Below are 15,429 nucleotides of genomic sequence, written 5' to 3' on the forward strand. Positions count from 1 at the left end.
AAGAATTTCACCAGGGGCTCAATAAGATATGTACAGTATCTTATAAGCCACTAAGAATCCATGTCATTTGTCAAGTTCTGCTTCCCCAAAAAATATGTTCAGCTCATTGAGGCGTGTTAGATAAACACAGACACACTCTTATGTTGATGTGACCTTTACTGACTGGAACGAGCGGACACCGTCCTGTCCACTGTCTTTGCTTTGACTTCCTCCTCTGTGGACGACGTGCTGCCAGACGACACAGATGCCGACAGGAAGTTGATGGCTGAAAGCAGAGCCTCAGTGTGAAGCATGACGTCAAGAGAGGTGAAGGTCACCTGGACAAAGGAAAAGGAAGAGGGTCTGCAGAAATGTTCACGAGCCATCTCTCTAAAGTGTTGAAGACAGAACATGTTGATGTGCAGGTTTATTTTCTGTCCAAGAAGCAGCTAATGAGACGACAGCAGATAAACAGAAGGTCAAAGAGTAAAACCTGTGACCTGTGTCCAAACTGGCAGCAACGGTTTATCACATGCTCAGTTATATAGCTTTTATTGTGTTTATGCACTCAAGTTTAAAGGCTAAACACAAAAACAAACTTTCTGTTGTTGTGTGTGCTTTTCTAACTTACGTCGATCATCTGTTCAGTGTTCTTGTAGATTGTGGAGAAGTTGGGTCCCGAGCGGTCGGCCTGAGGGAACAGACACAAAGCACAGTCTTAGATTTATGTCCTGGTCTGATGGGTCCGATCTGACCCAATCAGCTTATCAGATGGTACGTTAGCGATGCCGTCACCTTGACATACTGCACTTTGATGAGGTCGTGTCCAGATTCCACGGACGAGCCGATGAGACAGAGAGCTTCACCGCTCGAGTCTGGAAAAAAACACATCACAGGTTATAGACGAGGACACTTCCTGAACACAAACCACAAAGATATGCTGTAAAACACATGATAATACAACAGAACAGGAGGCTACATTGTAGAACCCATAATACAACAGAACCATAACGATATGTGATAGAACACATGATAAAACAACAGAACAGGAGGATGTGCTTTTAAAACAACCACACATGTCATTTATCACAGAACCGACTTTCACTGACCCCTGAACTCAAGACATTTCATGGTGATCATCTTGACGTATGTCGTAGCAGACATGTCGTACTTCCTGACTTTTGTGTCGATGCCCAGGTTCGCAACATGAAAGATCAGGAAAGACGAGTCCTTCCCGTCTTTGGGCTTGTTCATTGTCAAAACAACCTTAGGGTAAAAATAGGAATTGATTGATCAGGACAGGACCGAGCCTGACAGACCTCACAGCTGTAAATCAGATTTGATGTCTGTTTAGATCACTGGGATGGGTTGTGTACCTCTTTAACTTCAAAGTTGAGGAGAACATTGACGGTGGTTTCCGTCAGACCTGCACTTGCAGCAGCTACAGCTCCTTCTGACCCCATCTGCAGTGAGACCTCCTGTGTCTGCAGCTCGGTGGCTTCTGGCTTCTCTTTAAAGACACAGATTACCAAAATCACGTTGTCAACCTTTAGATAGTTTTCAACATACATCAGGTAAAGCTACAAACCAAAGTTCATAAATATAGAATTATTCTCAGTGCCGATGCAGCAGAGACACTTAGCTTTCCCAACATGTATCTTACCTTGGGCCGGGTATCTTGTGACGTCCATGCTGGGGTCTGTATTCCCCTCGCTGATGTTCTCCTTCAGGATCTTCATCAGCACTGCAAGATCTTCTTCACCCAGACTTATCTGACGGACAGATGACAGATTTTATGTGCTACTAAAAAGCCCAATGCTGTTAAACAGCTGCACATGTAAGACCTACGTTCAGGGACCGGAGGATTCCCTGGATGTGGACTCCAGGGATCTTGCTGAACCAGGAAGCAGCCAGGTTTCGGGTGACAAGAAGCTCTAAGTTGATTGGTTGAAGAATCTCAACATCTGGTTCAGAACTATCTTGCTTCAGTGTTGTTCTGAAAAAAACACATTATGTCCAGCATGTGCTGAGTTTTTCCTGTTCAGCAACCATTTGACTTGCCTGAAGTGTGCAGAACTGTTTTTTTTTTGGTTCTGGCTCAGCAATAAAAGCCATCATGTTTCCTAACGGGGACAATTATGCAATATGAATGTTGAATATTTTTGTTTCTACAGCAAAATGTTTATAAAGAGTAGGTGTAATAAACATCAAATTTACTTCCTCCTGATGTCGAATTGTCATGTTTATCATTTGTTTTTTAATCACACCACAAAATCAATGAAGATTAACCGCAGCAGTAAAAGAAGTCTAGGTTTCTATAACAACCTTTAAACGTACCAACGCACTTAAAAGATACCTACATCTTATTTCAATAAACATGCAGCTTGGATGGAATATGGCTACAGTTACAATGAATAGTGTCAGGTTCAGGTTCAGCGTTGATTCTCTACCTGGAAAGTTTGAGCTTCGTCAGCTTAACCTCCATTTTTTCCACCACTGCCGGCAAAGAGAAACCTTCAGCTGGCAGTAGAAAAAAACTGTTTCCTACTGTGATCAGACCCAGATCCACCAACAAGGCATTATGGGAATTGGAAGATTCAGGAATGATGATGAGTGGAGCCTTAAGCTTGACATCCATGGACAGCCGAAAACTCTTCTGGGCAAAGTCTCGCACGCTGGACGCTGCCTTCTCTGCAGCCTGAGCAGTGGCAGCACTCAGTGCTTCCTTGGCTGTCTGGAAGTTGTCAATGAACGTCTGGAAGGACATAACAGTCAGGGGTGAGACATGAGTATGAAAGCGATGAAGATTCACTGACTGATGAACGAGCAGAGGAAGCTGGTGTGAGGCATTCACTGCCCTGATGAGTGAATGAGCTCATTCCTGTCTTAAACGTTTAGAAGTAATATGAAGCTTATATGATGCATATCAGGGGCAGTGCCATCTCATTAAATTAAAGTTAAAAATGTCCTCTGGACCTGGTTGAGAGTTACCAGAAGGAACAGAATGAATGATGAAGTCTGAACAAGTCCTGTAAACCAGAACTTTGGTGCCACATGTTCATAAACAAACAGAATTGTATTAATAGAAATAATACAGAATCTGAGCATGTTTATGGATTAGTGATGCATGATTCCCCAGAAGGAAATGTTTTGTTTACAAAACCAGAATCAAGTGAGTTTACAAGGAGGACGTTTTTGCCCACTGAGTGAGATGCATAGTACATATGGAGGAAGTGATTAACTGACTTCTTCATGTGCATGAAAAGCATTCCTTCATCTTCACTCCTTCATCTGTGCTCAGTCGGCAAACGACAGAGCTGTTTTTTTTTCCAGCTCATCTTTTTGTGAAGTCATCACAAAATCCTGATACAACAGTATCGAACCAAACTGGACTTGGACAAAAATGTGTTTCCCATTAGAGAAGGAAACGCTATGCTCTAAAATGACATGGATCATCGGTCATGACTTTTAAATCCTCTACCTTTATGCTGCAGAGTAAACACAGCAAGACGGGATTTTTAAAAATGGTTGAGGGGGAGAAACATCACAGATCAACCTCCTCAGACAGACTGAAGGTGTCAGATCCATGCTTAGGGCTCAGAGTTATATGACTTACAGACAACTCACACAGGGCTGCTTTAACTCAGGAAACCTTGATATTTGACTTTATCATACTTGATTCTGTAAAATCATATATGGAAAAACAAAATGAACTAAATGAATCCGAGCTGTGTTACTATTTCATCCTGAACCTGGCTTCAACCCTCCTCATGGATCCACCTGGACTTCACTCACATCTACTAAAACTAAAACCAGGCTGATCCAGTTCTTACAAGGATCTAAAACTGGCTTGTATTCAAGGTGGACTGAAGGTGTTAGGAAGCTAAAGCAGAAGGTTTGATGCAGAGCAGAGCTGCATGCTTAAAGCTGTACCTCATCAGCTGACGAACAGTGAAAGCTAAAAGAAGCCTGAAAAAAACAAAACATCAGGACAAAAGACAAAAACCATGAGATACAAGAAAATGTCAAAGTGATTGTCAAACATTCAAGTTCATTCTGAAAATATATCACTTAGAATATGTAAAGTTATATGTTGTATGACATGAAACAAAAACTGGCATCAATGAAAACAGACAACTGTGTAAGTATGACTACTGATGCATATGGTTAGAAAACAGATCTTATTATTATAATTATTCAAAGTAAAAAAAGCGAAATAATGTTTTTTTAGTTAAGGAAAACCCTGAGACCAGTGGCCAAAGCTGTACCAGCAGCAAAAGAGAAAGTGTTTCACCCAGTGACAGCTTTCATCATCAGGTCTGTGTGGACCCTGAGGACTCGCTGCCCCAGATCACGCCTCAGGGAACCACAGGGCACCACGCAGAGCAGACCGCATGCTGGAGGCCGTGCTGGACAGCTGTCACACCTCTTTCTTGTTGATTTTGTCTCCTAGCCTGAGACACGGTAGCCAAAAGCCACCATTCTGCCATTACACCCAAAGAGGGTGAGAGAGAGGACAACGGTCCACCAGAGTCAGAAGTCAATGTACAGCTGCAACAACTCAACCTCAGCAGACAGAAGAGGGGAGTTCCCATAACGTGATACCGTGAGCAGGAATAAACTCTAGGCAGAATGAGACGAAAAGCTCATCTTACACCTCTGAGAAACTGAAAAGAGCCAGCGATTAGCAGAACGCCAAAGCCCGCCCTACACAAACAGATCATCCTCCCACGGTTTGTATCCTGGAGAGGCCACTGTCTGCAACAACAGACTTCCCAAGGTACACAAAGAGCTCAGAACAGCACAACTACACATTTGTTTGGTTTGTGAAATTTAACTTTTCTTTTTTTTATGAGTGTTTGTGGGAACCAAATTGTGAATAATGTCCCTCATCTTGTATCTTTAAGAACAAACATGCCTGGATGGAATAAAAAAGTTCTTTTAAATAAAGTAAAAATTATGCACATTGGAAATGTGTCACATTTTTGTGGCGACAGAGGATCAGAGCAGTCCTGGAAATGTTAAACACCTGAATACTGGTCTGATCATGTGTCTCCATCGTTACATGATAAACTAGTGACTAATGTAAGGCAGATTGATTAAAACAAGGAAGGTGGTGAGGAAGTGAACATATTTTACAACACAATAATTTCTAATAGAACAGGCAACAAAACTGACAGTCAAATCACCAGAACTAAGAGATCCTGGATGTGAACCCGCTCTGGACCGGTTCAGAAGACAAATGAACTGATACTAATTTTGTGTCAGAGATAAGTTTCAGGATATGTTGGCGCCCAGCTTAAATCAGTGGTGTTATTGTACTGAATGATTGCATGTACAGATGTAACCAACTAACCAGCAGTGACATGAGGAACTTGTGCAGGTAGACGATCCGGATGCAGCCCAGACGCATCGTGACTTTTCCATCCACCTTCGACATGTCGTTGTAGCCCCCAGATTCTGTCGCCCCCTCAAATAAGGACAGATTGAAGCTGAACACCTCCTCTCCCATGATGGACACCACCTGAAACAAGATGGCACCAGCTGATCCTGGGTGGACCTTTCCTGAACACCTTTCATATACTGAGGACATACTGTAACACAATGTGTGTCAAACAGTTTAAAACACAATATTAGTCATTATTATTTATTAATTATAGAACAAATTGTTTGTTTCAGTCTAATCCAAGTCCAACCTCCCATATTTCTTAGAAAGAAATTAATAATTCCAACAAACAGTATATGAGGAAATTAAATGAAGGTTGAATTTATAATTTACCACTTTATAGTTCAGTTTCCAAAAACAATAATGACGATTAATGTAGTTAAAGTTATTCTCAATAACTAAATGCTGTGCAAACCTTTCTGTGGATAGTGTTTGGGTTGGCATCTGTGATCACGATGTCTCTTAGTCGAGCAAACACGTCTGTCTCGTTTGCGTGTATCATCACTGAAGCATCAATTCCTGAAGACATCAAGGATTTACAGTGAGAAAACTGATTGACGGAAAGTTGGGGTTCACTTCCTAAAAAAACCTGATTGTGACCTTGCACCCTGATGTCGGCGATGCTGTGGTGGTCGTCACACACCTCCACCCGGAAACAAGCCAACACAGCGAACAGTTTGAAGCTGTAGATGCTGTCGCCCTTGGCTCCTTTAGACACTACAGACGAAAAAAACATCTTGTCAAACCCTGAACATTAAAGGATGGTAAAGAAGCAATGTTGGTTTCAACCAACCTGTTCGGCCCTGCTCCGTCTTCTCCACCTGCTTTTTGATGTCCTGGTCTTGGATGGAGGTCTGTCTCGGCGGTAGAGCACTCGTCAAGTAGTTGATTGTCGACAAAAGAGATTTTGTGTGGAGGAGGAAGTCTAAAGAGGAGACCTCCACCTGCATGAGACAGGAGAACCATTAACAGGGCTCATGGGACAATAAATAAAAATAAAACAATAATGCCGCTTACGAGCCGAGGCCCATAATAACCACATCCTGACTAGCTGACTTTGACTGTTCTGAACAAGAGAAACTGGGACCTGGACGTCCAATCTGGGCTGTGGACGACTCCCCTACTATTCGACACACATTTTACTCTGTCTAAACTAATATCCATATGAACATTAGATACCATGAAGGGCTAAGAGAATTTATTGAATGAGCTTCGTTCCACCCACCTTCAGTGTTTGCTCAGTGCTGTCAAACATGGTCTGAAAATTGGGGCCGCTGGGGTCGGCCTGAAAAATCACAAAGGCAACAGTTTCACACACACACACTCTAGACAGAGCCTCAAATCCAGAACCACCCAGATACACCTGGGCTCCAGCTTCAGGGCGTTGGTGCTCACCTTTGTGAACTCCACCTTTAGCAGATTGGAGCCCTGCTCAGCGCACCTGATCAGGTGGAGAGGGTTGTTTCTGCCATCTGAAAGAGTTAAAGCCAACATGTAACTAAGAAGGTCCGCGTCATGTCTGGTTCGTGAGTGGAGACCTGCGTGACCCGAGGCAGCGAGGACTGACAATGGACAGACCACCGCGGGTAAACCCTGCGGTTTCTTCTCCTTTAATGTTTCAACTTACACCTCACACATCAATACGTCAGGGAAGAGAGGGAAACAATCATTAAGGAAAAGCTACAGTTGCTTGTAATGTTGCTCTTTTTAAAATCAAATCTATGGGGAACGCAAATGAATTATTTGGTTTTGATCTAATGATGCTAAGACCCCTGGAGAGGTTTCACAAAGCTGCATCCTTCTAGATCTTTACACCTAATTCTTTTTTTTCATGCTCAGTGTGACACACAGAACCTGACAGATTCTTTGATTATTGTATTATAGTCATGTGTTTTTAGGTTTTAAAATTATGATGTTTGTAATCAATGGTTTTGATTGTATCCCCATAACAAAAGTAGCAACTCAAACTACTTAAACTTAAAATGAAGATATTGCTACAACTTCGGTTCATTACCTGCTACGTCACAGTAGTCAAGTGCAACTCTGCGCAGGTATGAGGTGATACTCAGGTCAAAGCTGCGACTCTTCCCCTCAGCTCCCAGCTGACAAATGCTGAAGGCCAGGATGGTCTTCTCCTGGTCCACCTGCCGGGTCAGCTCCAGCAGCACCTGGAGACACCAGTCACCCATTGGTAACAGACAGTCCCCACGTGACGAGCTCATCTCAGAGCAGGCAATCTAACAAACCTCTTTGACTTCAAATTTAAACTGAATATCAGTGAGTTCTTCCAGAGTCGAGAACTGCTGGTCTGAATCTGTTGACTTCTCACTGGTCTCTTCATCCGAATCTAAAACAGCAGCACAAACTATAATGTCCGAAAGCAAGTGATAAAGGAAGGAAATGATAAGTTACTAGTCTGTGTCTGTTTTGGAGTAGTTTAAACATTAGACCTGTCTCTAGAGGCTCCAGGAGGGCGGGGTGAAGGCTGAGTGCTCGTGGTCTGGCCTCTGTCAATGACAGCACCTGCAACAGGAACATGCAACATCATGATCCCACCTTCCAAGAACTTATGGTTAAATGATATTTAGTCACAACAGCAGAGTCAACACTGGAGTTGGGTCCAGGTCCTGGTCCTGGGTCCCCCTGATGCCCTGGACTAAAACTGATTTAAAGGCGACCAAGTGTACCTTCTCTGTGGGACTGGAGGGGGTGGAGGAGCTCATGTTGGGTAGGGGGATGCTGTCCACCAAGTCCAGAACATTCTGGATTTTCTGATCGGAAATCTTAACATGCAGCAGAGGCAGCTCACCGGACACTTTGAACCTGAAACAACAACTCCATAGGTTTAAGTGAGTTAGCCAAAAGACTGGACTCCTGCATGCAGGTAAGAGGCTCACCTGGGCATCCTGGCATCCTTCTCCACCATACACTTGGCTAGGTGGAGGGTGAAGTCCATCGGCTGGAGGATGTGTTGGACGGATGAACGCTGCAGCCGAGCCGACTTCCAGGCCTCTCCTGAATTTGGTTTACAGCAGAGGTAATGTGGACTATTGCACCTGTTAGCTGTGCATTACTGTGAAACTGTGACAGCTGCTGTGTGTGAATGTACCTGACTTGCTGTAGAGCACCTGGACTCGCCTCAGCTCCAAGTTGTACCTCTCGTAAGCTCGATTCATGATCTCCTCCAGAGAGCAGAGAGAGGTGGGGGAGGAACTGGACCCAGTCTGCTCAACGCTGTTTAGCTACAAACACACCCAGACATCTGGATCTGGATCGAACTAACTTTAAAGATGCACATTGTTGAGGATCTGAACGTATGTAAACACAACCTGCAAGCTGCCAAAGTCCACGATGATCAGGTCGGAAGAGTTGCTGCAAAAGCCGAACATTGGTATAAGGAGGTAGGATGGCTTCAGGTCGATCCGTAGGTCCAGGACCTTTCTTGTCTCAATAATGTGAGACAAACCTGTAGAGACCAATGAAATTAATCACTTTTTTCTCAGCTACACATTGTCACACTGGTTCAGCTGAGGTGCAGGTAAGACACTGGTGTGTTTCTTTTTTGCTAAATCTAGTTCAGAGGATGGATGAAAGGGACCTGAGGCAGTTTTTTCTTTGATCTCCTCCAGTTTAGAGAGCGTGGCGGTGGTCAGGACCTCCAAGTTGACGCCTTTACCCGTTTTGAAGAACTCGACCATACTGTTCACCGTTAGCTGCAACACGCAAGGACAAACGGATGTGACCCACGAACCAGCCAGCAGTGGTCTGATTGCTGAACTGGGAGACAGGCTTTACCGCATCATAGATGACCTCAACAGGCTGAGAGTGGACTCTAAGTAGCTGGTCTGCAGCGCTCTCCTCTGGGTTTAACTCGAACTCAACACAGAGAAGAGACGATGAAGAGTCTCCCACCGAGGCGATGAGGGATGGTACGACGCCATCCTGCTGTAAACCTGTAACGTACCAGTGCTGCAATGCTGCCTCCACCCTGTAAGGGAGGCTCAGCATCACCATAGCACACAATGACCACGTCACCAAGTTTTGGATTTCCTCAGCAAACACTTACCTGATGGCCTGAGCTCCAGGTCTTTGGGATATCTTGGTGCTGAGGTCAATCATTTGGACCTTAAGGATTTCTGGGACATTGGGCTGCTCTCGGACCGTCACAGAGGTACTTAAGAGCTGGAAAGTTACAACCACAGCTACATACTGCAACACAGAGAGACACAATAAAGCATTAGTCCTGTCGATGGCGCTAGACAACACAAAACAGGTCAAAGTGTCTGATGAAGCAGCAGTGTAGCCACCTGTCTGGGTAGAGCCAGATTGTGGGAGCTGCCACTGTAGCCAATAGCTGTATAAAGCTTTTCCTTCTCCTCAGGTGTCATGAGTTCATCCAGACCTGAACCTGAAGACCACAAAGAGGTTAGTTGTTCGGGATCTCCACTATGGTGTGTGGTTCACACAGACACTCACTTTCTTTGGCGTTGCTCTCCTCCACCTCCTGCTCCTCCTTTTTTGCCTTCCTCCCAAATATGCTGCTGAAGAAGCCGCCTCCTCCCTGTTTCTGCCTGGCCACCGTCTTCTTCGCCAGCAACTTCTGTCCAGACCGGATAACCTGGACCAAAAGGAGCCAAACATTACACTTCTGTGAAATTAGACAGGAGTCGATGCTTACGTTTTACCGTACCTCCATCTGGGCCTGCTGTCGGGCTAATGTAATGTTGAACACGTCTAGAACCTTCTCCAGATCCTAGATGAAACAACCATAAAACACACCACAGACTTGATGATGTCACTGGAAGAAGCCTGGGTTTCAAGAAATTCAGATTCTGTAACACTAAGCCAGTTTTTTGCATTACATTAATTATTCACAGTAAAGTAACTGGAAGCAGTGAACAACCATAAAAGTGTCTATGCATAGTATGTCTTGGACCTTGGACAGAACATTCAAACCCTTTCACCTGGATGCGTCGTTCGGTGTCCAAGCTCGACTTGCTCTGGCTTGAAAGTTTGGTCTTGTAGGCGGTCTTGTATTCCTTCTGGATCTCTCTGTGTTCTCTGATGTAGGACCAGGACCACATGCGACTGCAGCGCCGGATGTGAACTTCAAGGATGCTGTTGAAGCCATACCTCCACCTGACAGAGGTACAGAAATGAAACACACCCAAACTAAGAGGAGGCAGTGGATTATTATTAACATGATGCAGATTTCACAGTTGTTCCTTCGGGTTTTCAAAATAAACATTTGTTTTAAGAACATATTAGCACATTTGCTTTAGAGGACTAATCCTCCAATTCTGATGTTTTCTAGCGCCTTCATTAGTTCCACCTGTGGTCATATCCTGTGGACTCTATGTTTATCTCTACTCCAAGAAGACTTGAGCATAAATGCTCAAGTTAAGTTTAAGCTTAGACTTAAATTAGTTTTGCTGACCAGAGTTTTGCATTGTTGTGGACTGGGACGGTCGGCCTGAACTTCCTGTAGGGAGTGTTCTTCACCATGCAGTCGATGGACTCCAACAGCTCCACCATGGTTACGTACTGCAGACGGGAGGCACATGTCAGCACATGCTAACTCATGCACTCCTGCCTAAGTCACATTTCTGTCTCACCTGTGGTTTGGTCAACTCTATGGCGATATTCTGCACCTCCAGGTGAAGCTTTGCTTTAGGACTTTTCAGTTCCACTTCAGCGTTCGGGTTGATGCACATTTTAGCAGATGCAAAAATAGGCCTGAAAACTGCCCCCCAAAAAAAATTCAGTATCATTTTGTTAATGTTTTTTAACTGTAGGAACATAGCTGTGGAACTAAAGTCAGAACCTAAGACAGCCATCACCTCATTTTGGATACAACCTCTGGTAGTTAGTACCAAAAGTGTTTTAGTAATTTAGTACAATCTATATTCAAATGTTGATCCACCGCTGTTATTGTCAGCAACTCATCTCTTGGTTAGGGTTGGCATACTGACACCACATGAACAACTCTGTTGTTATCAGGGTTTCACTTAGTTATAATGGAAGATCATGATAAGTTTGTGTGTGTGAGAAGCAGCATCGAGAACACGGTGTACAAATAAAAATAAACATAATACAAACAACATACAAAAATGCTAGTACACCATTTATCATTGTAAGATCTGTCATAAAAAGCACAAACAACAAGCAGCAACTGACCAGATTCAAGTCTGAAAAAATGTTGACAATTATAAAATATGAACTGACTAAAAGTCCCAGTCTCTCTGTGTTGTTTTTAATCATAAAAAAACTGTTGTACTCACTGTACTGATAGTGAGACAGCTCCTGGTCTTTACCAATAATCCCAACCTTCAGCTGGTCCTGCAGAAAATTCAAGTAATAAAGGGTTAGTATGTGGTATGGATGTGATATGAAGGCCCTAAAAAAGTCAGTAATTGTGACAATGCTACAATAATATTTTCTGACGTAAAATATGGAGTACCTCAGGGCTCGGTTCTTTCTAATTTTCTCTTTCTATTTCACCTATCCTCCGAATAAAAGTAGCAAGAGAATGATCAGAACAAATGTGAACTCACTACAATATCCTCCCAGGATCCTCTATAGAAGATCTGACTGTTGACGTTCCAGTAGGCACAGAGACAGTCCAGACGGCCAAGCTGTCAGAAACACAAAGTCAGGAGGTCAGTTGTCCCAGACAGCTCTCTGAGTTAACCCTAAACCAGAGAATCACACCAGCAGACCAGCTGTCACCTTATAGATGATCTTTGCTGCCTCGTTCAAGATACACGGCCTCCAGTTTTCATCAGTTGTCTAGAAAAACATTGACAGGTTAGCAGTCAACTCCTGTCGGAGGTGCAGAGATACGAAGACGGCTATTTTACCTGCAAACTGATCTCTGACAGTGTGACTCCGAATGATAGAGGGCGTTGTGGGTCCGACACCTGCATTCAAACACATGAGTTCTTTGAACTTATCTTCCAGAAATAAAGGTTTTGTAGCCTATTATATCACCAACAGAGTGGACAAGTAGGAAGTCTTACAGACATTTAGATCTGACCCCATTCCCAGATGCGGACACAGCAGGGACTTACATCGTCCTCGTAGCGAAGGTGGATGTGACTGATCTTCACCTGCAGGTTTTTGATCACTTGCGTGGCCAGCTTCTCCACAAATGTGTCCTTCTTGTCTTCCAGAGGTTTCTCTAAAGTAAACGTGAACAGGGACATGAATGTCCATCTCAACCAGACCTTTGCAAAATGATGAGTTTTCTCTCTTTTTCTTGCAGAAATGAGTCGTCAGCAGATTCAGACCAAACAGTGTGTGAATGTGAATTCCAGCGTGGATTCAATCACAGGAACTAACTCCCTGTGCAGCCATTTGTCAACCTACTATAAAACAATCACCATTACAACCTGGACTCTGAAACTTACCTGACTTGTTTGTGTCATGTCGTTTCAGTTTCTTCAAGCCTTTTTTGTGCTTTTTAATTTTTTTGTGTCCTTTGAGTAGTTTGGCAGCATTAAAGGGAGAGACGGATGTTAGAGACAGAAAAGCCCGAAACACAGAGACAGAGAAGCAGAATGTGAGGCTTAGTTCCTAGGATGTTCAGGGTCTACAATCTAAGCTGCAGCAGAGTTTCAGAGAGAAGGAGCTGAAGGAGGCGTCTTTCTGATCTAATGCTGCTTCTCCTGTACTGCATAGAATCAGCTGCACAGTTTTTAGAGCTTGTGTACTGGCAACAGATGCTCTAATGATATGTGTTAAGACAGACACTGTACTGTACAGTGGGACAGTCTTTGGTTTACATCTACTGAACAAGCTATAAAAGGTCCAGGATCTGGGCTCAGAACACGCCTAAATGTGACAGGAGTATGTCTGGTGTGTTTTTGTGTGTTACCGCTGTGGGGCCCGTGGTACACAACACTCTCCAGACTGAACAGCAGCTCTCCAGTGTGAGATGCTGACAGCCAGCGCAGCATGAACAGGACAGACAGCGTTAAGACATTCATCAACATGCTCAGCGGCACCACAAACAACACGACGACGTAGAAAAGTCCTAAACATCATTCCTCACATTAATTCACTGAACCGACCCTCAGTCACTGGGCCATAGCTCAGGTTTGAGTAAATGTTTTTATGGCCTTGCATCATAAAGATACTGGGTGCTGCTGACTAGTAACCTAGTTCCCTGTAAAGCCTCACCCACAGGTGTTTCCATACCAGAAGACAACGCTTCGGGGGCTGGTCTCACCTCTGTTGGCGGCCATCTGCAGAGCCTCCTCGATGCGCTGCAGCTCCCTCTGCTTCGCCTCTTGCTGGTAACGCTCTTCCTTTGCTGCGTCATATTTTATAGCTAATAAAGACATGAAATCAAACAAGTTTTTTTTTATTTCACCACCTGCTGAGATCAATCTTAACACCTTGAGTATTTCTCATCAATCTTAAAGTCTAGACTGCAGCGTTGAGTCAAGTTACTCAACGAACAGAGAACCAAGACAAAATTAATACAGTGGGTTCTAAGAAGTGACTATTTGAAACCATGGTACAGATACTGTACAGTTGTTCTTGTTGCCTGGAGCTTTGAAAAAGGTCCAGAACCAACCATGTAACTTCATTCAGATACAACAATAAACAACTGTGCATCTGTTGCACATATGGTTCAGCTGCTGTTGTGTCTCTTTTCATTAGAGTTTGCTCTGTTGGGATTCGACCTGAGTTTTCTTTACAGCTGTACACAATTTACAATTTACACCACACAATTTGTGATTTATAACAATTGGATGACACACACAATCAGGCACTAGACTGTAGGCCAGCGAACCAGACGTTTATTCTGCCTGGTGGTCAGTGTTCACAGACGCAGCTCAGTCAGGTATGGGTCTGTGGCCACTTACTGGCTCCAGGGACGACAAGCAGGTACAAGCCATCCAGCGTAGCAACCACGGCGTCGCTGTACAGGTTCTTCCAAGGAATCTTCAGCGTCAGTTTCCCTGAAACACAAAGATTCATCTTCACATGAACACTGGCTTTGTTTGGCCCATCAGGTTCTGTTCTGATAGATATCTATTGTTTATATTGTTTGTGGACTTGGTTCCGTATAGTCACCGTTTTCTTAGTCTTCTTTAACACCCATAACAATAAGACTGAAGAACATTTATTATGACTATTTAGACATAATTTCAATAACCCTCCATGGTCACTAGATTGCAGGTGCTGAGAGGAGGTCAAAGGTCAAATTTTGATTAGAATTAGAATTAGAATGTTTAAAAGAGTTTGGACACAAGAAGACTTCAAACTGAAGGTAATTGGTGTCAAAGAGTGTGAACTCAGAATGCCTAAAGTTTGATCCAGGGAACCTGATGATAAAGTCATCATAGCTGGTTTACTGTTGTTCACCTGTGACAGTAGTCGTACTGACCAAGCAGCTTTTCTGACAGTGGGAAACACCAGAACCAAGGAGCAATATCAGAAATGAGGTTGTTATTCTAACAAGAAGACAGGGCTGAAGTTTACAAAGCCCACAGCACTCACCGATCTGTCCAGCTTTTATTCTGAAGGGAACATCAAACTCACTCTGAAACAAACACAAAATGCTGATTAGAGCATTAATCAGGCCACCAGAACAACCTGAACACATGGTTCTGATCACTCTTCTACTGTGACACTAAGCAGCTCATCCAACAGAACTGAATCTGGAAGGAGCTGTTCGGTCATCGGTCTTTTCTATCAAGACAAGCATTGAGTGGGACCAGTTCTGAAGACATTAGACTGTGGCACAAGGATCAGAACTCACCAGAGCATTTTCCTTCACCCTCAGGTTTTCCAGCACAACGTTTCCTGCAGACACACAAATTAATGCAGTCATTATCAGGATTATCTGGGATCTTTTGTTCTGGCTGTGCCTCGTTCTTTGCATTTGTGGGAGTGGTTTGATATCTCTTAATTGATGACCTGTTCAACTGACTGAACTGCAGGAGAGAGCATTAGAGTTAATCTGGGCCTAGGATTAGTCTGAAATCAACTGA

At 43.7% G+C, this 15,429-nt stretch overlaps 1 protein-coding gene across 4 annotated transcripts in view; it reads right to left on the bottom strand.

Annotated features, from left to right (window-relative positions):
* The window catches only part of vps13c (vacuolar protein sorting 13 homolog C), a 40,271-nt gene that overhangs the window by 23,368 nt on the left and 1,474 nt on the right, over nt 1–15,429 (bottom strand). For 3 of the 4 annotated variants that reach the window (XM_055507355.1, XM_055507356.1, XM_055507357.1), the window contains exons 2-42: nt 15,198–15,241; nt 14,936–14,978; nt 14,299–14,394; nt 13,656–13,757; nt 13,302–13,364; nt 12,835–12,903; nt 12,496–12,605; nt 12,286–12,345; nt 12,155–12,214; nt 11,980–12,060; nt 11,707–11,764; nt 11,041–11,168; nt 10,863–10,969; nt 10,390–10,564; nt 10,116–10,178; nt 9,902–10,043; nt 9,733–9,833; nt 9,492–9,634; nt 9,221–9,413; nt 9,024–9,138; nt 8,755–8,891; nt 8,535–8,667; nt 8,323–8,440; nt 8,113–8,248; nt 7,876–7,948; nt 7,672–7,772; nt 7,440–7,593; nt 6,821–6,897; nt 6,651–6,710; nt 6,219–6,369; nt 6,026–6,142; nt 5,841–5,944; nt 5,336–5,503; nt 2,430–2,734; nt 1,828–1,975; nt 1,643–1,751; nt 1,356–1,489; nt 1,089–1,245; nt 775–854; nt 611–670; nt 164–317 (exon numbers count right to left, since the gene is read on the bottom strand). In XM_055507355.1, the coding sequence (XP_055363330.1) occupies nt 164–317; nt 611–670; nt 775–854; nt 1,089–1,245; nt 1,356–1,489; nt 1,643–1,751; nt 1,828–1,975; nt 2,430–2,734; nt 5,336–5,503; nt 5,841–5,944; nt 6,026–6,142; nt 6,219–6,369; nt 6,651–6,710; nt 6,821–6,897; nt 7,440–7,593; nt 7,672–7,772; nt 7,876–7,948; nt 8,113–8,248; nt 8,323–8,440; nt 8,535–8,667; nt 8,755–8,891; nt 9,024–9,138; nt 9,221–9,413; nt 9,492–9,634; nt 9,733–9,833; nt 9,902–10,043; nt 10,116–10,178; nt 10,390–10,564; nt 10,863–10,969; nt 11,041–11,168; nt 11,707–11,764; nt 11,980–12,060; nt 12,155–12,214; nt 12,286–12,345; nt 12,496–12,605; nt 12,835–12,903; nt 13,302–13,364; nt 13,656–13,757; nt 14,299–14,394; nt 14,936–14,978; nt 15,198–15,241 (4,629 nt within the window). The remainder of the gene's footprint in view (nt 1–163; nt 318–610; nt 671–774; nt 855–1,088; nt 1,246–1,355; nt 1,490–1,642; nt 1,752–1,827; nt 1,976–2,429; nt 2,735–5,335; nt 5,504–5,840; nt 5,945–6,025; nt 6,143–6,218; nt 6,370–6,650; nt 6,711–6,820; nt 6,898–7,439; nt 7,594–7,671; nt 7,773–7,875; nt 7,949–8,112; nt 8,249–8,322; nt 8,441–8,534; nt 8,668–8,754; nt 8,892–9,023; nt 9,139–9,220; nt 9,414–9,491; nt 9,635–9,732; nt 9,834–9,901; nt 10,044–10,115; nt 10,179–10,389; nt 10,565–10,862; nt 10,970–11,040; nt 11,169–11,706; nt 11,765–11,979; nt 12,061–12,154; nt 12,215–12,285; nt 12,346–12,495; nt 12,606–12,834; nt 12,904–13,301; nt 13,365–13,655; nt 13,758–14,298; nt 14,395–14,935; nt 14,979–15,197; nt 15,242–15,429) is intronic. The other variant, XM_029144052.3, reaches the window with a different exon arrangement.

This window comes from Betta splendens, chromosome 3 (genome assembly GCF_900634795.4).
Source record: "Betta splendens chromosome 3, fBetSpl5.4, whole genome shotgun sequence".
Classification (NCBI taxonomy): Eukaryota; Metazoa; Chordata; class Actinopteri; order Anabantiformes; family Osphronemidae; genus Betta; species Betta splendens.